At 45.8% G+C, this 18,050-nt stretch overlaps 1 protein-coding gene across 1 annotated transcript; it reads right to left on the reverse strand.

Annotated features, from left to right (window-relative positions):
• Positions 1–1,376: 1,376 nt before the first annotated feature.
• Positions 1,377–16,456, reverse strand: MTURN (maturin, neural progenitor differentiation regulator homolog). Its single transcript, XM_041407925.1, has 3 exons — positions 16,250–16,456; positions 10,362–10,484; positions 1,377–4,239 (listed from the first exon to the last, which is right to left on the reverse strand). Exons 1-3 carry the CDS (start codon positions 16,409–16,411, stop codon positions 4,129–4,131), a joined length of 396 nt encoding a protein of 131 aa, XP_041263859.1. The 5' UTR covers positions 16,412–16,456; the 3' UTR covers positions 1,377–4,128.
• Positions 16,457–18,050: the final 1,594 nt, after the last annotated feature.

Below are 18,050 nucleotides of genomic sequence, written 5' to 3' on the forward strand. Positions count from 1 at the left end.
CTGCAGGTCCTGCCTGAACAAAATCTCTCTGCCTTTTGTGGGACTTTTGCAGGGGAGAGCGCTGTAGAAGGGCTGGCTGTCCAGCACCTGCAGTCTGTGTGGAAGTCACTCAATGGCACATGACATTCCAAAGCAAAAGTTAGTTAGTGAATACAGAAAATAACAATAACATATCTACATAATTTACAGCACTGTTTGCTTGAAACTGTACTAATGCTCAACCACTCATTAACTATTCAATCAATATGCAGGGAAAGGCAGCAGAATGCAGTACACATTACAATCTCCTGCATGCAATTATAAGCACTGGATCTTAGTCTTTCCTCATTTTATTAATTCCTGCTTATCCTGCTGCTACCAGTGCCCAAATCCCACTGAGCCTTGTGGAGTCAATCCCTCACAGCACTTAGGCCAGTCCACATCTCTACCACAGGCCCCTGACACCGTGCAAGGCACATTTAGCAGCAGGTCCTCAGCTACTACCCTTGTCCACCCTGCACCCTCCCCTCTGCTGTGCCAGCACTCTCGGTGCAGCCACATGCTGAGCCAGGTGGTGGGACAGATCCAGCTGGAAGCCTGCCTGTCTGTAAAAGGCAGCGGGTTGTGTCCCAGTCAGGCCAGGCTCACAGCCCAGCTCACTGTGCAGGTGTGTGTGGGGTGCCTGCACCTGCACATTGGTGCCAGCCACCTGCCCATCAAACAAATGGGTGAAGTGCCCAGCAAGCCTGAGCAGCAGGACTTTGCTTCCAGCTTGCACAACTGTAAATTGCTCCCTTGCACTACAGCAGAGCAGAGGAAAGTCAGCCCCATAAGATCTGCTTGTGTGAGTCACAACCCAAGGGCTGGATGCTATGAAGAGAGTTCTTCCAAAGGAAGGCTCTGCTTAAGGTTGCAGCATCTGTCCTAGCTGGAGAGGAAAGAAAAATTTAGGGGCTTAAAGCAGGGGTGGAAACCACTGGTCTTACACTTTATTTCAGTAAGCAAAAAGCCTATTGCTGCTATACAGTGTTATACAGTGAACTGCCACAGTTCTCACATCACTAGTCCATAGAAAAGGTGCTGCAACTACCATGTCTATGCCTGCATGCTGAAAGAATGTACAAAGTTGCATTAAGCTCTGTTTTTCTTCCACTTTTTTTAAAATAGTCTTAAACTCTGACTTTTACAGTGTTGCAGACACTTCTGTGCAGACTCAGGTAACACACATCATCCCAGTTATGGAAGATCTTTGCCACCGACAGAAAAAATCATGTGCTATGCATCTCTCAAACCACCATCATAAATGTAAACCATCAAGAAAACTTGCTCTCTTCAATAACCCTGGAAAAAGAGTCTTTAAAAAATCTATTGAAAAGGAAACATCATTAACAACAGGGTTTTCAAAATTATGCAAATTATTTATAGGAATTGTCCAAGCATTTTCTCTTCACTCACTCTTTTTTTTTTATAAAGCTAATTCTGTATAAAAGGGCTTTTGAAGCGTGTGACCTTCATTTTACAATCTTTAAAAAATTGGAAAAAAAGGAGTAAATTTAGAAACATTGTTCTTGATTGTGGAAAACAGCTGTATTACAACAGAATTACCTTTGCTTCTTATATTTTCGGTACAAAAGGCAAGTAAATAAAGAGACCCTGCATCTTCACAGTCTGGCACTCATCCAAGTTACTTGGAACTATGTAGAACAGGTAAAAAGTATGAGGGATCATCTTCTCCTTCATACTAAGACCCTTGCTAAACCTCTTGGTGAGCAAGTCCCCTGATAAGTAAAACCTCACTAGATTTTATATCAGCTGAAGCAGTATTTTGGCTCGCCTTCAATAAGGTGTACATGCCCAGACTTTCTCAAAGGCCCAGGAAGAGGTCCAGCATAATTTTAAGAGCCACGTGCTGGTTGATACCCTTATGGCTTCAGTGTTAAGTTGCATTCAAGTTGCACTCAAGGAAGATCCCAGAAACTACAGGCCTGTCAGTCTCACTTCAGTGCCCAGTAAAATAATGGAAAATATTATTCTGGGAGGTATATAAAAACACCTGGAGTACAGTGCAATCACTGGTCACAGCCAGCATGGCTTCATGAAGGCAAAGTCCTGCTTGTCAAACCTGACTTCCTTTTATCACAAGGTAATCCACCTGGCTGATCAAGGGAATCAAGTTGATGTCATGTATTTGGAGTTCAGTAAAGCTTTTGATAGTGTATCAAAAGTATCCTTCTGACCAAAATGTCCAGCACACAGCTGGATAAACACGTCATGGGATGGGTCAGTAACTGGTTCACAGGATGGGCACAAAGGGTTACAGTGAATAGGGTGTCATCTGGTGATATGTCACCAGTGGGGTTCCACAGGGCTCCATCCTTGGCCCTGTGCTCTTCAACGTCTCATTAACAACCAGGATACAGGACTTGAAGGAATACTAACTAAGTTTGTTGAAGACACTAAATTGGGAGGAGCTGTCAACTCTCTTCAGGGCAGAGAGGCCCTGCAGAAAGTCCCTGACAAATTAGAGATGGGCAATCAGCAACTGTGTGAAGTTTAACTGGGGCAAGTGCTGGCTTCTGCACCTGGGACAGGGCAGCCCTGGTTGTGTGTAAAGGCCAGGGAATGAGAGGCTGGAAAGCAGGGGCTGGGATCCTGGTTCATGGCAAGTTGAAAATGAGTCATCAGTGCCCTGGCAGCCAGGAGGAACAAGTGTGCCCTGGGGGGCATCAGGGACAGCATCACCAGCCAGGCAAGGGAGGGACTATCCTGTTCTGCTCTGCTCTGCACTGGGGCAGCCTCACCTCAAGTGCTGGGGGCAGTTTTGGGAGCCATAATGTAAAGAAGACATTTAACTATTAGAGAGTGTCCAGAGGAGGGCAACAAGGATGGTGGAGGGTCTGGAGGGGAAGCCTGGTGAGGAGTGGCTGAGGTCACTTGGCTTGTTCAGCCTGGAGGACACTGCGGGGAGACCTCATTGTGGTCTTCAGCATCCTCAGGAGAGGAAGAGGAGGGGCAGCTACACATTTCTTCACTCTCACGACCAGTGACAGGACCCAAGAGAACGGCCTGAAGCTGTCAGGGGAGGTTTAGGTTAGTTGTCAGGAAAGGTTCCTCACCCAGAGGGTGGCTGGGCACCTGAACAGGCTCCCCGGAGAAGTGGTCACAGCACAAACCTGGCAGAGTTCAAGGAGCATTTGGACAACATTCTCAGGCACACGGTTTGACTCTTAGGGTGCCCTGCACAGGGTCAAGATTTGGACTCAAGGATCCTGATGGGTCTCTTCTAGCTCAGCATATTCTATGATTCCATGATTCTAATGCACAATGCGATGAGGTCTGAGTAATAATTTGGCAGTGTAACAAAACCAGCAAAGCTTAAAGTTAATTGTCATGCAGAAGTGGGATAGTTGACAGCTATTTTTTACTTGATTTGTAAGAAAGCAGCACTTGCCTTTGGATCACATGGTGTCGAAGTACCAGGGTTGGTCATAATGTGTGCTGCTGGTGCCAGTTATTCCCAGGTATTAATTCAGCACTTGGAAACTCAGGTGTCAGTGAAATGACACCAATATGTCTGACACCCCCTGGATTTCCTATGTCCCATTATTCCTGTTAGGCCTTCGTATGCATTTCTGCAGCACCAACAACTACTAAACTACTGTTTTTCAGGAGAAGTCTCTCCATGTTTGGTACTTTGTCAAAAACCTATAACTGTTGAACTAAAAAGAAAAGCGCAGGTGGTGTTTGCTCTCTGCGCTGGTTTCCTTGGAAAGGTCACGGGTGAGGACTTGGCACTCTCCCCACACGCCTCCTACATTCTCAGTACTCTACATTCATGTCAGCAAACACTACTCTCGAACACAAATCGAAGAGACAAGTCAGCGACAAAACTACTCTAGACTGATAACGGCAGAATGCTACCAAGACAATTCCATAGAAAACCCACTGAAGCAGGAGCAAAATTCAGGTCACTTCTTAGCAAAGCTCATCATGGATTATTATTTTTTTTTTAAACCATGTTTTGTAAAACTTTTATCTTGGCAGCCAGATATCCCCTTGTGATGTGCTAATTCAAACAGGCTAATGTGGGACAACCTGACCCCACCTGGTACCAAAGGCTTCCGAATTTTTTTATAGCTTCTCAGAAAATCACTGCTGACTGACACCCATCTGTTGGTGATCGGCTTCAGGCTCTTCTTCTTCCACATCTGCGTTATATTCTTCAAATGCATCATCATCAACATCTGGAAGCCCAAGTAACTACAAAGAAGAGAAAATACTGTGTAACAGTAAATTACCCACTCATGCAGCTTTGCTGCAAATCTTCACACAAATCCTATGTGCACTTCTTAAAAACCTCAAACCCTGGAATAACAGCACTGCATAATGATCTTGACTCTCTTTCTCTTCCTCCTGGGATAAAGAAAGATTTGAAAATGCATCCTCACACCAAATTAAGCGCTCAGAGACCGGAAGATAAATAAAACCAAAACAAAGCACTTGCAAAAAGCTTCACATTCTTCCCTGAGGTCACATTATAAATTGTTGAGTGTTTAGACTTGGCAGTGGTTTAACTTCAGAAAGAACCATGATAATACTGTACAGTAGTTGTCTTGGTTTAAGTTTGTTTTTCGTCAGCCCTATAAAAGCAAAGGAGAAAACATCCTCATGAAGGACTGCCTAACGTGGAATAGACAAGAAGTCCCTAAAAACCCAAAGAACCTGCCATGTCAAATGCTGTTCTTGAAGACTTCACTCCATCACACCAAATAAAGTCTTGCCTGCTGTGTGAAGCCCTTGCAGTAAGAATTACTGTGTATTCCAGTGAAATACTGTCCCTTTAAACTTCTGCAAATTAGATTTGGGCTTGCAGGGAACTGCCAGTCCATCTTGCTTGGACAGTGTTTGGATGCCTCCACCTGATGGCTCCAACCACTGAAATGTCACCTCTTCAGTACAGGAAAAGGAGCAAACAGCCATACTGGAACTTCTCCCCTCTCCCAAAAAAGGCTGCCACGCCAACAGAAGTCAGGAAGACAGATAAACCAAGTAACAGTCAAAAATAACGCATCTGTTGTGGAAATCTCAGATTCCTCCACTAACAGCTATTAACAGCCACAAAGCAAAATCATAGGCCCAGCATTACTGAGAATACCATGTATTTAGCTTGCCAGGGCTGGAAGAGCAGCGCAGATGCATGTAACACCCTCTTTGGAGAGTGATGCAGCTGTTAGCTCTTGAAAGATGCAAAGCCCAGAGAAGTCGTGAGGAGGGTGACACTCTTTAGGTGAGAGCATGGAAATGAGAAGGCTGCAGTGAGGCAGATTTTCAGGGACTTTAATTCAGTCTGTGATCGACATTCAAAATTATTCTGTGGACATAAATACAAGGCACAGAATTAGCTTCTGGGTGCAACGAAGCTTGTATTCATCTCTGTCACTGGGAGAAAACCAGATTTTTAGTTACAGGCTTTCTTCAGCAGGGAAATGGAAGGAGAATATGCTGACTAAATCCCCTCCTTCGCATTTTAAAAATACTTACAGAGAGACCCCAAATGGAAAACGTTTTTGTTTTCCAAGCAGAACAAAGTAATTTTTCCTCTGCATACATATTTTTCAAATCAAATGCTTAACTGAACATGAACTGCTCAGTTCATTTTCAGGATGCGGGGGTTTTATTTTGTGTTGAAGCTAAAATTAAAATACTCAGTTTTCAAAAGGAAAAATCAAGGACTGTTTCTAGACCTTCTTATATACCAGTATTATTTTTGATAAACTAATCTGGTATATTCAAATTAGATGTGAGTGTTGTACTCCTGTTTGTGTCACCTGGCAGAAAGAGTTTTGATTGCATTTTTTTCCCCACCTCTGGTCTTAATTCCTCTTTGATTTGCAAGGAAATGAGTCACATGAATCTTCATTTTACGGGATACTGTACTGCAAAATTAGCATGGAAAACACAACATGCATCACAAGAACTCCAAACACACACACAATCCCAAAGGATGGGGAGTACATCCTGCTTTTCACACATCCTCTCTCTCTTCACCATCAGGAAATCCAGCTTCTCTTTCCCCTGAGCAGCGTAAATCAGAGGGAGAAGTGTAAATCAGAGTGATGCTGTAGACTTTAGTGGTATTACAGAGGAAGAATGGGGGTGGGGTGGGGTGGAATGGGATGGAATGGGATTCTTCTCCATGGGAGATGCAGTTTTATTCTCTGACAGACACATTATGACCCTTCAAGTCACCAAGGACCTTGACCATGCAGGTCTTGCTTTTAGGTGTCATATCCTGTTGCTTCCCACAGGATTACGGTGGTCCCTCACTGCTGTTAACTCCTTACTGCTCTCTGGACTGCAGAGACAAATCAGCCCACACCTTCAACGGATCAGGGTCCAAAGCACAGGAAGCTCTACAAACATTGGGACAAAACAGAAGAAGGGTATACAAAAGGTAAGGACAAAGTAAGATGATGAAGATGGCCTGAACTGATCCTAGACTGACTCCCAATCAAGGAGTGTCTTCTTTCCCACACACTAGTTTCTGCTTCTAGTCCATAGCTGCTATTTTGAAGTATCAGCTATGCAGCAGACTTGAAAGAACTTAACTGCAGAGGAAAACAAGGAGAAAAGACATAAAAGAGAAAACTGTTGTAGAAAGAGAGCCGATTCATCAGCAGAAAACCCAAGGGGAACCAAAACTGCCAGGCAGGGATGCATGGGTAGGAGGAGGTCAGAGGCATGGTGAGGAGGGAAGAAGGGAGGATAACAACCAGCAGCATTGCCTGAATGAGAGCTATTTATTTCTGCTGGCCAAACTACCCATCTGGAGGTAAAGGAGAGGTCACCGGGACATGCATGAATAAAATGAATATGGGATAAATGGCTTTTACACTGCAGACTCCCCACATGTAGGCTTTCCAGGCTGAAGATGAAGTGTAGGACCCTTGGAATCTGCTGCTGAATTGTATGACTCATGCCTTGGTTTCCTGCAAACTTTGCCAGTTGGTGTGATGTCCGTCAGGCGTTTCTTGTATTTGTCTTTCTTAACCCTTCCAAAGTGCCCTGATTTTACAAATAACCTTGCAGTTACTAACTCATGGAAGCAGAGTGACACCGTCCCCTACCAAAAGCTGGCACACAAGCACACTGAAAAATAAACCATGTACAAGACTGAACTTTAGCAGTCCATGTGATGATACACTAGAGATAACACAGTTCTGTTGAATCCCTGTGGGAAGGACTATGTTCCGGACAGATATGCTTGAAAGCACCAGCATGGGCACCTCCTAGCACCAGAGAGACCAAAACACAGGAGGAGGTGGGATGCTCTGTGGCAAAAAAACCGTATCTGAGCCCAGTGCTATTGGTTGATATCATGTACCTTCGTGGTGTCTGGCACTTCTGGATGTTCCCCGAAGAAGTGGATAATAAGACAAATAACAAAGTTTGTGGAAACTGACCCAAGAAAGCAGTAACGAGTAGAGACAACATGCCCCTCACCACCTTCAATAAAGGAATACCTTGAGAGGTGTGTATAGTTGTTGCAGGCAAACCAGCACTCATCTAATTAAATATCCTGCTTGGCACTGTGTTTAGGCACATAAAACATTAGGGAGAGATGCCTGAGAGCAGTGAGGGACAGTGAGCAGACCTAGACCACCCTCACTGCCTTCTGTGCCCAGGGAAGACTGGTGAGCAGAGGGAATTCTCTGTCTCTCACTGAGAGGCATGCCAGCTGCTGGGCATTCGTATTCTCACTGTCTCCAAAACACAAGGCCCAGCAGCATGAGAAGCCAGTCCTTTCCCACTCCACAGCCCCAGGGCAAGCTCATGGAGACATGGCTGGGCTGTTATCACGAACATGCAGAGCAGGGCTAAGCTGAGTTACCAGAAAAAGTTGTTTTTGGAGCCCTCAGTTATGGGAAGGCAGATGCTCATGCTGTGCAAAACGGCATGGAAAGCTGCAGATGCACTGCCACTGGTTTTTTCTAAATATTTCCCTTCAAAGGACCCCAACAAAGAATTTCAGAACTGTCTAATAATCACAGATGTCTACTGGGAATACCAAAATGGAGAAGACTTTCAGAATGTGCTTTACAGTGCTTATCAAGAACCTGCTACAAACCTGGTCCACAGTGTCCCAGACTGAGAACCAGAGCCACCAGATACTTCAGAAAAGCCCAGTCTTCAGTTTTTTCCTGAACTGCCATTTTTCACACCGGAGTTTGCCAGTTGGTCTATGTCAGCTGATTTGCTGTGACAGAGAAGAAATGCCCTGCAAATGCACTGTTGCCTTGAAGCTGACAGCAAGGTGGTCTCATTAGTAAAATGGGTCCAGTTCAGAAAGGACAGGAGACAGTATGAAGTGATGCCAAGGAAATAATTTCCCAATCTCAAAGAAAAGTGGTTTTGTTTTGGGAAAGGCCTGAGGGTGCAAAATACGGTTTCCATACATCTACTGTAACACCATTCAATTTTTAAAATCTTTCCATGTATGTGCTATTTTTAATAGTTACTATTAGGAAAAAATACATTCCTTGATTAGACCTGTCTACACACAGCCATACCTCAAATGATAAACCCTTATGCTGATGCAAACTCTCAATACTGGGTGAAAGGAGAATCTGAGAAACGTAATATCTGTGGTACAAGAAAATGAAGAGGTACTTGATTACAGTCTGAAAGAGGTTTCTGACAACTGAGGACACCGTTTTTGTGCAAACAAAAGCAAAATGAAATTCAACAGCTAGGAAGCAAAACTAGAAAAATGCAGATTGTAAACAAAAGAGTTATTCAGAGCCGTAACTAGCATGAGAAGAAAAAGTGCCCAGCAGTGTTGTATCCTTTAAGTCACCTGAAGACTACATCAAGAGTTGGTGTCTTTGGAAAAGACACATTCTAGTTCAACCTCATTTTATATGGTCAGCTGTGGGAATCATGAGGTGAAATGTGATGTATTAATGAAGAGCTCAGGATACACGAGCACAATGGTTCCCCTGGCTTTCAACCTTTTTATTCTAAAGAGTAGCTCAACTTGGCTTGACTGAAGTCAATTTCTCAATAACTTAAGTTATGCTGGAATAAATGTGGTTTAAATGAAATAAGTAATCTGCACCAATTTAATTAAGTCTTAAGTCCTTCTTAGTTAAACCAATGGAAGTTCCTCATCAAAGGCACAGCTTCCCTGAGCAGGAGAAGACAGCTATGAAGATCTTAGAGCCCAATATTGTTCCAGAAAACATACTTTTTTTTTTTGCATGTTCTCACAATTACAAGCAGCTGTAGTGACAGATCAGATTTCCAGCCCTTTCTAAGGAAAGTGTGCATCTGTTCTATTTATTTCTAGCCTCTCAAAGGATTCTTTAAAACGATGCTCTTTTATGTCGACCAGCTGTGGTGATCTGTGCAAGGGTGTAACACAGGGAGTGCCAGTGTTTTCCTATCAGTGCTCCAGGCCCTTCCTTTCGCACTAAATACTTGGGATACATCTCTAGTCTTCTCAGTTAGTCAGGCAGAAAAAGACAGGAGGGGAAAGTTGAGTATAAAAACATGCATTGGTGAACTTTCTCATGGACATGACAGGAGAACGGCTCTGGCTACAAACCTTCCCCAGCTCTGCACCAAGCCCTTAGCCAGCCCTAAACATTCAAAAGGAGCATTTGGCAAAAATGAAGGACAATGGCCAGCTTAAGATATCTCACCCTGATGAAATCCTGGCTTTGGCACAAATCTTATTATTAAACATTGACGGAGAAAGCTGAGTAGCAGCAAAACAGAAAAATACAGGTCCCCTCCCCACAAAACCCCACTTCTCTTCCAACTTCCTCTCAAGCAGTGACCAAACCAGTGTGTGCAAATACCAAGTGGCAACGATCCCAATAGCAAAATCTGCATCACTTGGGGGAAAAAAAACCCCAATCATAAAATAAAATAAACCACCCTGAGGAGAGACCGTACTTCCAGTTTCCCAGAGGTTTACTCTTGCTGTTCATATCCTTGCAAAACTCTCCAATTCCAGTGCCAGGAACCAACTCTGCCACAAAGTCCCGCGGCGCTGACTCGTATCCCGTTCCTTGGAGTCAGTGCTGCACCAGCAGGATGCAAGCCCCTGCCCGCTGCCACCAGCTGACACATCAGTTGGCCTGCCATCCTGCACGGGTATCTCATCCTCTCAAGAGTTGGAAATAAAAAGGCAGCTGACTTTCAAGAAACAATTTTCAATTGCCCAATGCTAACTTATGTGCTAACACTCCTGTACCCAGGCAGCTAACTGGAGATGTAAATCTCTGGAGAAGAAAAACAGCTTGCTCTACCCAGTGCTGTCCTATTAAAAGCCACAGCTAACTGTTAATGTTTAGAAGGGAAAAAAAAGCACTTACAGGTCTGAAGGATTTGAAGACTTTTTCCAATATTTCATGGAGCGTCTTTTTCCCACAGGAGGAGATGTAGTCCTGTGCGAGCTGCAGAAAAGGTAAGCAGTCCTCACTTTCGCTCCACACATGCTGAAAGCCAACAGCAACACAAGAAAGGAAAGGCATTAACAGGAATTCACGCCAACCTTTCCATGTGATTTTATAAGGTGACATGTTGTAAACATCTGCCAAAGTACACCGAGCCTCCTGCAGTTCAGACCCGCCCTGGGGACAGGCATTGCAGGCTCTTTCAGAAGCCACGTTTCTCAGGAGGAACCTGGATTTTATTAACATGATGCATCAGAAAACAGGGAAATTGATCCAGAAATGCCTCATGGTTGCACCAGCCATGAAGTGTACACGCACTTGGCGTGCACACATTTTACCTATAAAGGTGCTTTTGTTCCACATCAGCCCTGCTCAGACCTGGAAGTCATGCTGGGTTTTCTCTTTTTCTGCATCATCTGCTGCAGTGAAGCCCTCAGGAAGAGCTAAAGCATCTCTTTGTCTTCTGGCATTAGTGCAAATATGATGCGACCCTGGAGGTGGAATTTGATGTGTAATTCTCTCGACGATGCAGAAGAAAAGATGCAAAATCTGCCTGCAGGCTAGACACAGAGCCAAGGAGAGATGTTTGGGCACTCACAGCATCCTGACACTTTGAGCCTCCCACCCTGTTTTGAGATTTACTCCTCCTGGAACACAATCTTCTCCTCCCAGGCAGGCACATTTAAACCCACTTGAGACCCTCCTGTCTTACTCCTGCTCAGGAGATGCTGGCTCCCCAGCCTTACACTCAAAACCTATCTCAAAACTAATGTTTATTCTGCTGCTAGGAGGTTGTTTGAAACAGAACTGGCAAGGATGGAGGGAGCACCCAGACAACAATGCTTTCTGTGCCCAAGGGCACAAGCTAATGCATCATCTTAAACGCCTTCTGTTTGAAAATTTGGTGCATGGGACAGTCTTAGGCAGCCTGCCACACAGAGAAGTGCAATACTACCAAATTGGTTTGAGACACTTGTGCCTCTCTTTTTGCACAGCAGCTCTTTTCCCCAAAGTGTCTTTTTACTTGCTATAAACAGCAGGTTATGCTTAAACAAGGAAAGAGGAGGATCTTTCCAAAGCTTAACTAACATTCAGGGAAAGACTCAAAACGACAGATGTTTCAATCCCTAGCATAAGACTTGCATATTGCCTTCCTCTTCAGCAGTGAGTACCTGCCAGGGATGCAGTTTTGCACTTAACAAAAGAAAACAGTACTTAACATCACCTAAACTGCACCTTTAAGATAAAACCTGTAACTGCTTTGCTATGAACCTCACTTGACCTACATTTTCTTTGCTGCTTGTTGCACTTTACAAGCATAAACATAGTGAAATGTTTTGTTATGAAAAGAGCCCTGCATTACTGACTAGGTTCTCCTCTTCCCATATAACCAGAGTCATGTCTTAACCATTCTGGCAATAAAAATAAGTTCTTTACAGTCTTGCCAACTCTCAAACGCACATACCACAAGTCTCATGATGCTTCATGCCATCTTAAGAGTCATGGGCCTTGTAATCCTATAAATATACAACTAAACCTCAGCTTCTGTTTACAAAAAAAAAAAAAAGTAGAAAAAAGCCTGCACTTTGTGATTCCTATGGCCTAAAAAGGCAGAACGTACATGAAGTGAAATAAAATGAGCCCTCTTCAAAATATCAAATGAACACTTCCAAATCACATTTTAAAAACAGCCTTTGGAGAAGGTTTTGGAGGTCTGGGCCATGATTTCTTCATACTTGGGGTTAGCAATAACTGTTTAGCTACTCCTAAACTTCAGAGCTGAATGTTGCAGCTTGGCAATTCCTGGCTTGTGCCAAACCTGTTGCAATTGTTTATATATATAAAACAATTATGACTGCTGAGATCCTCATTCTTGTTTAAATTGTGGCTTCTTTTGACTACCAGAGCTATACACAGGAGCTTCCACATAAATGAAAATCAGGCTCTGCCCTTTAATAAATCATTGCTGGTTCGTTCCCCAGGGCAAGTTAACCCCATGTTGTCCTATTGTGTTTTTACAATCTCTTTTCAAGCTGCAGCACATTTTAGACACCAGTGTGAATTCATCAGCAGTAGGCAGAGGAAGATGACCTAACACAAGAGGAAAACCTAAGAGAATAACCTGATCACTGAGTTTTTGAGGAGATTTTTTTGCATAGCATCATAGGACAATTAGCAAGTAACAATTCCAAAAATCTCCCCATCTGTAGAGGATTTAAAATGTTGACTGCAGCAACAAATGCATTACAAAAATTTCATGTGCCATTAGTGCACACATCTCATTCGGCAATGGGTTGATTTAATCTTCTCCCTCAAAAACCTCAACCATAATAAAGACCAGGGCTGTAATGCCTGTAGGTTCAGCTGCATCTACAGTCTCTGTGATGCTTCAGTGCTGCACCCAGGCAGTGCAGGAACTCTCTCAGCACTGACACCCATCTCCAGTGGAACCTGCAAAAGGAATTTCAGCCTTTCAAAATAAAAACAAACGTAATTTCAGGATTCAGCTCCTGCTCAGAAAGTTCAGTAAGGCTGCATAAATGGAGATGCTTTTCCTGGAAAACCCGATGCCTGAGGATCTCTCTGCAGTGGGAGAAGGTGGGTGCTGGCAAACTGGTGGACCACAGTGCTTGGCTCTGGCTATGCAATTAAAAAAATATTAACCTCATTATCAAAGTATGTGTTTTCCAAGCTTGCCCAGTTCTGCTCACAGTTGCTTTGTGTCACTACAAAAGCACACAGCCACTAATTTCTACCTCAGCCAACCTAAGATCACGGTTGAATTATTTAGTTTAGCATCTGCACATAGCACATAGCTGAGGAAATCAATAGGGTTGCATCTGGAGGGGTTTGCTTTCCCTCACACCTTTAAATGACTCAGTGTAGCTGGATGGCAGAATCACTTGCTGGCCCACCTTTTTCTAAGCAGCCCATTTGCTGTGCATGACAGCAAAACTTTTTATTTATGTGGATAATTTGACTTGCATAAAACACTCAGATCCACTGACTCTGTTCTGAAATATTTTCAGGAAATCTTGCAGCAAGATGGCATCATATTTTTATTTATTTTATCAGTTACTTTGAATACCAGTAATAACATGGTGACAAAACAAATGGCAGACTGTAAGGAATAGCATCACAACCCTCACTCTCCTTGATTATGGCTATACAAGTCCAATTAATTTCTCAAGAACCTCAGGGTCATCAGGAGGCGAACAGTACTTTGTTCAGCTATCTAAAATGCTGATTTGGAGTTTCAGTGTCCAGGTGGTACTGAAAATGCCAATAAGCATCTACATGGGTCTCCTGCGTCTCTAGCATGTTAAAAGCCTAGCCTAAAGATATCTTTTCAGGAAATGAAAAGTATCAGATTGTTATGATCTGGGATCTCTGATGTTAGACAAAATTCAGTGGTTTTCTCCCCCAGATTGCATCTTGACAACCTTTCCAAGTTTTTCTCCTCTCCTCTTTCCTTTTAAGTTCATCATGCTCATCATTTCCTCTTTACAAGTGGGTTATCATGGAATTCTCTGGCACCTCCTACATAGCTTTTTAAGTCGCATCATTATGAAATGACGACGTAAAGAAAGAACAAGAATACCAGGCATCAGATGCTTATTAAATGTGAGGCTCCTCTATAAGAGGCACAGGGTGCAAGAAGGCTGTGAAGTGTGTCACTGTGAATTCTGTTTATATTTACTCACTTTCACACTCCACACTGTGTTAAAGGAGCCATGCAACAAGGCTTTAAAGTACAAATGATAATCAGTCCCTTGGCTTGTATTAAGTCTCCTTAAAATACACTTTAGCCTGTAATTGCACACAAAAAGCAAAGTTATAATCTGGAACATTAAAAAAAAAAAGGAAAGGGACTGCAAAAAACCAAGATAATCAAGCTGGGAGCAGAAATTAAGTCCCACAGTGCACTAGGAGAAGGAAACAGGATGCTGCAGAATCATTAGTGAGTCTTAGTCATATTAAAGAAACACCATCTCTTAAAGAAAAAGAATTAAGAATGACACCTATCTGCCTGTCTTAAAAGTATTAGCATTACAAAAAGTGCCTCAACTAATAAGGCTAGAAAAGACAGAAGAAAACATCACTTCTAGATTTCCACTGCTCATGTTCCAGATTTGACAGGAGTTGGCCCCTTGCTCCATTTTACTAGTGGTGACTCTGGGCAGGGAGTTCTTCCCACACCAACACTGGAATGAAAATACTTTAAAAAAAAACCAAAAAACAAGACAAAGGGAAAATGTGATTTCAAATTTAAAAAAAAAAAAAAAAAAGGCCAGCATTGGAATAGGGTCTGAAGCTGCCTAAGATTCTTTCTGAAGTTGACTAGACTTTGTATGAAAGAGTTAACTCAATTTTTGAGCAGCGTATAAAGAAACAGCACGTGCCTAAGAAAAATAAATGGACTTTCTTTGCAATTTCCAATATCATTAATGTCCAACCTCAGTTTTAGCCTAGCGCTGCACTGGATTCATACGTATTCCTGTTTCGGAGTGCAGCAAGCTTGGCCCTTTCTGGGTACAGGCATCTCCAGAGAGCAATGAGCACTGGGGTCTGACAGGCTCAGAAGTGCTGAGAAGACAGATGTGCAGAGCTATTCCCACAGAGGACTGAGAGAATCCACATCCTGAGATACCCCACTGCTACATCTGAAGGTCTCAAGAGTCCCTGGACAGATGCATAACTAAACACCAGACATCTTCTTTCATAATTCAGCATGACCATCTACTCGACACAATAAATAAATAAATGTCCTGCTCGCTGGGATCTGTGGTCCTGGAGAAGTCACTCCACTGCTCTTTGTTTCCACCGACCCATCTGTCAAATGGGCTCACTCTGCACTTACCTGTGGGAAAGGGAATTAGCGAACATTTGTCAAGCAAGTTGAGGATGAAACTTGCTTCGTGAATGGAAGAACCTATAACATTCCTACAATAATGGTGCTAGGAGCTGTTTTGCTAAAATAAGCAAAGCAAAATGCTTTCTTTGAAGTTAACTGGCTCTTGGCAGCTTACAAACCCCGTGGCGAGGTGCCGCTTTTCCGTGACTCTTCCTGCACTTCTGCTCACCACCGGGAGGGTTTGGCCGAGGGGAAAAGCACCCCCCGACCATTCCCAAAGACAGGGGTTGTGCTGCAGGAGCCTTTTCCGCACAAACTCGGCGCCGAACTCCGCGAGGGGCGGCGGGGCGGGGGCGCCCGGCCGGCACCTGCACGGATCCCGCGGCGGGCCCGGGGAGCGGCGCGGGGGGGCGCGGCCCTCCTGTCATCCTGACTCCATTTTATTCCTGCCCATTCTCCATTTGCCGTGACAGCCCTGCCAGTCCTCCCGTCCCCGCGCCGTGCCCCAGCCCCGGCACCCCGGCAGGATGGAGGGGCCGCGGGGGAAAGCGGCAGCTGCAGCCCCCGCGGGGCGCGGGGCAGGCTGGGGGGCCCGCACGGCTCCCCCCGCCCGCCCGGAGCCCGCAGCCACCCCGGGCCGGGTGATGGGGAAGGGGGGAGGGTGGGGTGTCCCTGCCCGCGGGGCCGCCCCCACCGGCAGCGGACTCCATTTTGCAGATTGTGGGAGGATCCCCCCGGCCCCGCCGCCCTCCATCACCGCATCCCTCCCTCCCGGGCACGGCCCCGTCCTCCGTCCCCCCCGGCGCTCCCCTCCGGCTGCTCCCGCCGGGCTCCGGGGATCCGCACGGACGGAGCGTCCCGGAGCGGCGCGAGGGCTCCCCGCGCATCCAGGCACAGGCGCGGGGGGTGCGCCGCACGCCCGTGACCCCCGATCCCCTCACGGGGCACTCACGAAATTGTCGCCGCAGGCGGCCTCCGGGCAGAGCACGTAGAAGGAGACGCCGGGCTCGGCGTAGAAGTCCATGCGCCGCTCCGTCTCCTCGGCGGCGATGAGCTGGAAGGGCGTGCGGGCGCACCATCGCTCCGCCGCCTCCGCCAGCGCCTCGAAAGCCATCGCCGCCCCCGCCGCCGCCGCCGACCCGCGCGCGGCTCCCGGCACCGGCCCCGCTGGAATTCGCCGCGCACAATTGACGCCTCCTGGCAACTTGGGGGAGAGGGGAAATTAAAAAAAAATAATAATAAAGGAAAGCCCCACGCATGAAGGCGCTGTCGGCGAGACCGTGCCTCGCCTCGCCGCTTCCCATCCCTTTTCCCTGGGATTGGGCCGGAATCTCGGCAGCGCCCATTGTGCTGGGCACATGGGTAGCCCCTGCACTGGGTTCTCTGGGAGCCACCCAGGAGTGGGCTGTTTTGCTATCCAAATACAGGCAGAATCACCCCGTGACACCGGAAAACTTTACAGAGGTTCCTCCTGGCCCGGTGCTCTGATACCGTGGATATGTGGGTTTAATGAGGTTCGCATTACTCTTCCAAGCTTAGCCCAATGGATTATCTATATGTCCAGCCAAAGCATAGGAGAGAGCAGAGGTGACCTGCATTTATAAAGGGCCTTAGATTTGCATTGGTGTGCACTGTGCTGCAAAGGAAAACAAATCCTCACAGGCCTGTGTGGGTTTCCAACGGAAAGCCCAGGAATTCATAGAGATGAACAGGAAGCACAGAGCTCATACGTGGCAGTGGGCATAAAAGTTTGCACGGACAAAGAAAACACTGGCCTCTGAAACAGCCCAGTGGCTGTTTCTAGTCTCCTGAATGGTGTTCCAGTGCATTCCCATGGCAGGCACCAAAAGCCCAGCTGACTGTCACACATCGAACACTCCCATCCTATGTATCAGTTGGTGCATAAATCATTCGATGTAATGGTGAAGTCACCAGAGGTCTTTTCCAACCTCAATGACCCTGAGGCTGGCTCGGTTACAGCATGGTGGCAATAACGATTCCAAAGCTGCAGAGGGAATGTGGCTGAGCACGGCAGCACCAGCAAACCTGCGGCAAGGACACATTCCCGCTGCCTCCGGCTGACCTGGGGCACACTCCGAGCAGGCACGCTGCTGTGCTCAGCCCCACGGGCGCTGTCTGCCGCCGCTGGCTTGTCACAGGTGTGGGTGTGGGGGCAGCAGAACTCGGTGCCGACGATACCACAGAGAAAATCCTCCACTGGCGTTGCAGCAGAGCACTGAGGTATCAGGAAATGGCAACAACATGACTGCTTGTGCAACTGTAGCTCAGCTCCTTTATGCACGGTGGGATGGCAGTGCTTGCTGTTTTTTCCAACAAACGATTTTTCATTTATTCTGCACAGATATGTTGGATAATGCCCTCATTCCTGGGGTGCTCTTAGAGTGGCAAGTGCTGAACACTCCTCATTACGCTTAGAGCTGTGCTCTGAATGTGCAAAACGTGGTAAAAATGACCAGTGTTCCAAAACCTGTAGGTCTAGGTGCCTCAAATATCAGAATCTGGGTGTGCTCTTGTAGGTACTTATCCTGGTCCTGGCACATGTCTCTTCTCCAAGGCAAAATGAGGCAACATCAGTCTCCTACCTACAGCATAACTCTGGGGAGGTAAGTGCAGTAATACCTGCAAAACACTCGCTGTGTGGGATACCTGTGGAAGACCTGTGGCTCTGTAAGCCTGGGGCTGGAGCAGTGAGTCCTGAATAGCTGGAAAGGAAGTCCTAAAGCTCTTGCCAC

This window comes from Onychostruthus taczanowskii, unplaced genomic scaffold (genome assembly GCF_017590055.1).
Source record: "Onychostruthus taczanowskii isolate IOZ18803 unplaced genomic scaffold, ASM1759005v1 scaffold28, whole genome shotgun sequence".
Classification (NCBI taxonomy): Eukaryota; Metazoa; Chordata; class Aves; order Passeriformes; family Passeridae; genus Onychostruthus; species Onychostruthus taczanowskii.